Consider the following 4,846-nt stretch of genomic DNA (forward strand, 5'->3'; position numbering starts at 1 on the left):
GTTTTCTGCAGCTTTCATATTAAAGTTTATATTTATATGAATGGTCTTTAAACCTCTCTTATGTTATAGTTAATCTAAGACGACTAAGCAGACTCGACGATTTCGTAGAAATCAATGCCTTTGGCTGCTCTTGAAAACACGGCTTCATGGGGGAGGGGGGAATGACGTTGGAGGTTGGCAATACTTTCCTTTATAATTGATATCTGCGAAACCCCTTAATTTGAGGATAAATTTATTACGATAAGTGAAAATGCAACATCTCCTTTTAAGGACATTATAATTGAGGATATTGTACCGTAAGTGTTTCATACACGCTCACACAATGTAATGTTACTGCATGGTTTGTTATCTCTCGCTCTTTCCCACATTGATAATAGACCAACCAGTTTAAGCTTGCTACTCATGTTTTAGATTGTTTGAATTTTTGTTACATTCTTGCTGGGAAAGGCTTGTATATAAGCTCGTTATATGTTGAATAAAAGTTAGTTGCATTCACCTCACTTCTGTTAACACCTTAGTTACGTTGCCACAATATCACTGTGACATTGATCCTGTCAAAAGAATGTGTAATCAGATCCAGTACTTGAATCAGTGATCGAAGGTCTGTGATGGATGATCTGACTTAGCTCTAGCCGAGGAAAATGTGCGACCTGGTTCCCAACGTGGAGGTCGCTGGAGGACGGTTCTCGATTCGTAATTCCAAATTGGCTCTTGCGACCACTTTGTCGAATGTCTCAGGAGCCAGTTTTTTCCTGTAGAAGAAACAAATGTATTTTTCCTTTTTATAAATTATTCGTTTGCTTAGACATAGGTAAACATGCCTGTTACAGCTGTAAGTTGCCAGCATCTTTCTCGAAATCGTTCTTAATTGGTATTTAGAAAAAACTAATTCTAGTGTAAGGTTATTCAATATTAATGTATCAATCAGGAATTCAAATAGGAATTATACCATTCTTACAATGGCCATGTTATCTGAAAGCCAAGTCATAATGATTATCATTGAATGTGTGATAAGTTATTCAATGATAATCATTATGGATTGGCCTTCATGTAACATGTCCAATGTATGAATGGTATGATTCCTGTTTAGATCCATGATTGATAGATTAATATTGAATAAAATTACACTGTTATTAGTTTTTTAACTCTATTAAAAAACGGGTTGGGTTAAGATAATCATCTGTTGATTGTGAAATACTTTACCTGAATAATAATGAGTCAGCAATTAGTTTCTTAAAGATGGTTTGTTATAAATTGAAATGTGTACCTGCCTGGAGTTTCTTCAACAATAAGCTTGACTTAGCATAAGCAATAACATGAACTAATTATTGCTGAGAAATATATTTCCTTTGTTTTGTATAGGTGATTCAATGTTATCTTCTAATGCATAAATGTAAAGAGAAGGATTTTATGTAGTACCAATAGGAGGACACAAGATATTGAAGGGGGAAAAAAAAAAAAACAAGAATAGGACATCCAAATTGTACTTACCTAAGATTCTCTCTCAAGGAAGCCGTTGTATTAGCCGTAGTCCTGGCACGAGCGATCTGCCTCTCCCTCTCTCGGCTCACTTCCAGAGATCTGAGGTCCTTCGCTTCAAGGCACTTTTTGGCCATCTGGAGTTCGGCTTCTTCTCTCGCTAAGACCCTGGAAAAGTAACGGAAAGCTCAAGTTCAACTGGAAGCAAATGATATAATGTAAGAAATAAGATTAGGATTATTCCTGTAGATAATGATAAAGAATCCTTTCGTAGAAAATATTAGACTGAAAATGTTTCCCACATCTAATATGAGTCAAACGTTTCACAGTTTTCATCGGAGCTAATCGTTTCCTAGATTTGATTTGAGCAAAACATTAGATGAATTAGATCAAATTTATTTGACAAAGTGTCTTGAATTTCTTGCAAGCAAATGGGTCCCCAAATTTCATAGAATGAAATATTCGTTTCCAAGATTTCATCTGGGCTTAATATTTCCTATATTTCATCTGGATAAAACGTTTCCCATTTTTCACTTGAGCCAAACGTTTTACAATGATCCTTTGAGAAAAATATTTTCAAGATTTTATTTGAATAACAATTCTCAGATTTTCTGTGAGGGAACTGTTTCTCAAAATTCATCCGAGCAAGAAGTTTCCTATTTCATTTCAGTATAATATTTCCTTAATTTCATCTGAGCAGAACTCTTCTCTGATTTCCTCTAAGGAAAATGGCTTAGGTTTTCATATCTCAAATTTCATTTGAGCAAGACGTTTCCCAAATCTAATCTAAGAAAATCTTTTCACAGATTTCATCAGAGCAAAACGTTAACCAAATTTGATATAAATATTCCCCCCCCCCAATATTTCATCTTAGTGTCAGTCTTTGAACTTATATACATCAATATTTGGCTCTCTAGGTTTCAGTGTCCACATCTCTAGCCTTCAATACTCATGTTTAAGTCTCACATCTCTATAAGTGAATAAACTATACTTATGTATGGAGTATTTAATACTTCTATATGGAGGATTCAGTACACATTAGACTCACATTTGAAGATTTCATTTAACAATAATATCCATTTCATCGGTTACTCACATCTGGAGAAGTTCCTGTTGGTGTGACATCCTGGCGGCCCTGTCGGCGTGGATCCTATTCGCCCTTGTGTGCAAGAACTGCTCCTGTCTGGCTTCTGCGGCTGACATCGACTCCATCTGACGGGTGAGGACGTGTTGGCGCCACTGCATCATGGACGCCTCTAGCTGATGGTGGAGAGCCCTCACTGCTAGAGATCTGCGGTCCCGTTCATCCCTGTGCGAAATGGATAAAATGTTATGGGGTATCCTGGAACCTCTTATGGAATATGCAACAACAACAACAACAACAAATGCAGCCATTTATAGTCCACTGCAGGACAAAGGCCTCAGACATGCCCCTATTCATGTCTGGAGTTAGGTTAGCTTTTATCACCTCGCTGGCCAGCGCGGATTGGTGATGGTGGGAGATTTTCGTCTGACCGATCGCAGCAAACCAACCTAGTATGGGTAGCCTTGACTAGTACAGCTTTGCTATTCATGGCAATGCGCAAACCATTTCTCCACGTTAAGGTATCCCCACTCAGAAAGGGAACGTATATATTTATATATATATATATATATATATATATATATAAATAGATTGATAGATACACAGATAGATGATGATATAGATATGTGTGTATATATATATATATATATATATAATATATATATATATATATATATATATTTATAATATAATATATATATATATATATATACATACATACATACATATATTATACTCATTTGCAACAATCTGTTGTGGTATTTGCCGCTTTCTTCAATACGGGCAGATACTGGTACTCATTTACATTTGGATATTGTGATGCAAACCACGGCCTACCAGACGGGAGCTAAATGCTTTCCTACCCTTTCACGTACCCACGTTGACTGATAATATCGATAAGTGTATTGTGTAGAAGTATAAAATTTTCATTATTAAAAAACCCTTTATCAATATATTTTCTGTGTCACTGGCCAATCCATGGCCAGTCATCACTGAACATTACATAACTGATAAGCAGACTAAAATCATTTGGTTCCATAGGGTCAGGTCTTGCCGATTCAAGCTTTTCTTATGTTACCATTTTATAGTATGGGTACACTAGTGTGTATATATAGAATCAAATGTCCGCAATCTAGAACATTATTTTGAATTTGCCCTTTGGGTTATTAACTTCTTTGTAACCTTTCTCATTGTACTGTGCGTTGGTCTGAATCTGAACAGGCAAAAGCGAGCTTCTTCATATATTTTTTCTCTTCTTGGGGTTCATAGCCCAGATGTTCTGTCATGCCAAGGTGGGATTGTCAATGCATAATACATAGAGAAATAGCATTATCTTGAACTGCCCTCCTCAGTTAGAAGTCTCTAGATTCAAATTTTGAAACCAATCTATTTTGAGCCACTCGTGTAAAGTTGAGATAAGATTTTTGATTTCTTAGAAAAAAAAGGTCTGTAAAAAAAAAATACTATAAAATTTGTAAAGGAAACTTTTGGGTACGATGCCCAAGCTGATGTGGTACCAGAACTGTTACCCTACCAGTCAAGTAGAGATCCATCCACTATTACTGGTTTGAGAGGAAATGTGGTAGTTTTCAATTTTAAAAGGAGAGCATCTCTAAATTTTGAGAATGACTAAAAAATTGGACAACAGATCAAACCTAAGTCTACCACATAAAAGAATTATTTCATAATTAGTCCTTCGGGTTGGGAATCACACCCAGTTTGTTTTTTGCACATCTTACATAAGTATTCTATTCTTACTTACCTCTGCCTTCTTAGGGTGTCTTCTTTCACTGCATTAAGTAACTGGAGGTTCGCCTCAGCCCTTGAAAGCCTGTCTTCCATGTTTGCTCTCATTGCCTCCAGAAGAGCGTTTCCCCGACTCTCCACCAGTTCTCTCCTGGCCTCGTGACGTTCGGCCTCGGCTGAGTTTCCATCCTCCACTCTCTTTGTGAAATAAATCAGTGGGTATGGTTCTTTTATAGTTTTTAACAATAATGGTAATTCATGTCTGCACTTAGAATACCTCTAGTAAATTTGTCTTTCCTAATTGTTCTTACAATTTTTATCATTAGAGCTCCAAGCACCTATAGACTATATATGTATGACTATAAACTAATGTGAGTAAAATTAGTATAATGTTTGATTAAAAAAAAAAAAGCAGAGAGAGAACAAATGAGGGTTATGGATGAGGTATAGACTGTTAATAAATATACGTACTTCGGACAGACAGTAAGCGTTTCCCCAGGATTTGAGACTGAAATTGAAAGATGGATAAGTATGGTA

At 36.2% G+C, this 4,846-nt stretch overlaps 1 protein-coding gene across 1 annotated transcript in view; it reads right to left on the reverse strand.

Annotated features, from left to right (window-relative positions):
• Positions 1-508: 508 nt before the first annotated feature.
• Positions 509-4,846, reverse strand: part of LOC137615044 (calponin homology domain-containing protein DDB_G0272472-like) — a 36,757-nt gene continuing 32,419 nt past the window's right edge. The window contains exons 15-18 of the mRNA XM_068344677.1: positions 4,326-4,507; positions 2,576-2,788; positions 1,492-1,647; positions 509-752 (exon numbers count right to left, since the gene is read on the reverse strand). Coding sequence (XP_068200778.1) covers positions 629-752; positions 1,492-1,647; positions 2,576-2,788; positions 4,326-4,507 — 675 coding nt within the window. The 3' untranslated portion in view covers positions 509-628. The remainder of the gene's footprint in view (positions 753-1,491; positions 1,648-2,575; positions 2,789-4,325; positions 4,508-4,846) is intronic.

This window comes from Palaemon carinicauda, chromosome 21 (assembly GCF_036898095.1).
Source record: "Palaemon carinicauda isolate YSFRI2023 chromosome 21, ASM3689809v2, whole genome shotgun sequence".
NCBI lineage: Eukaryota > Metazoa > Arthropoda > Malacostraca > Decapoda > Palaemonidae > Palaemon > Palaemon carinicauda.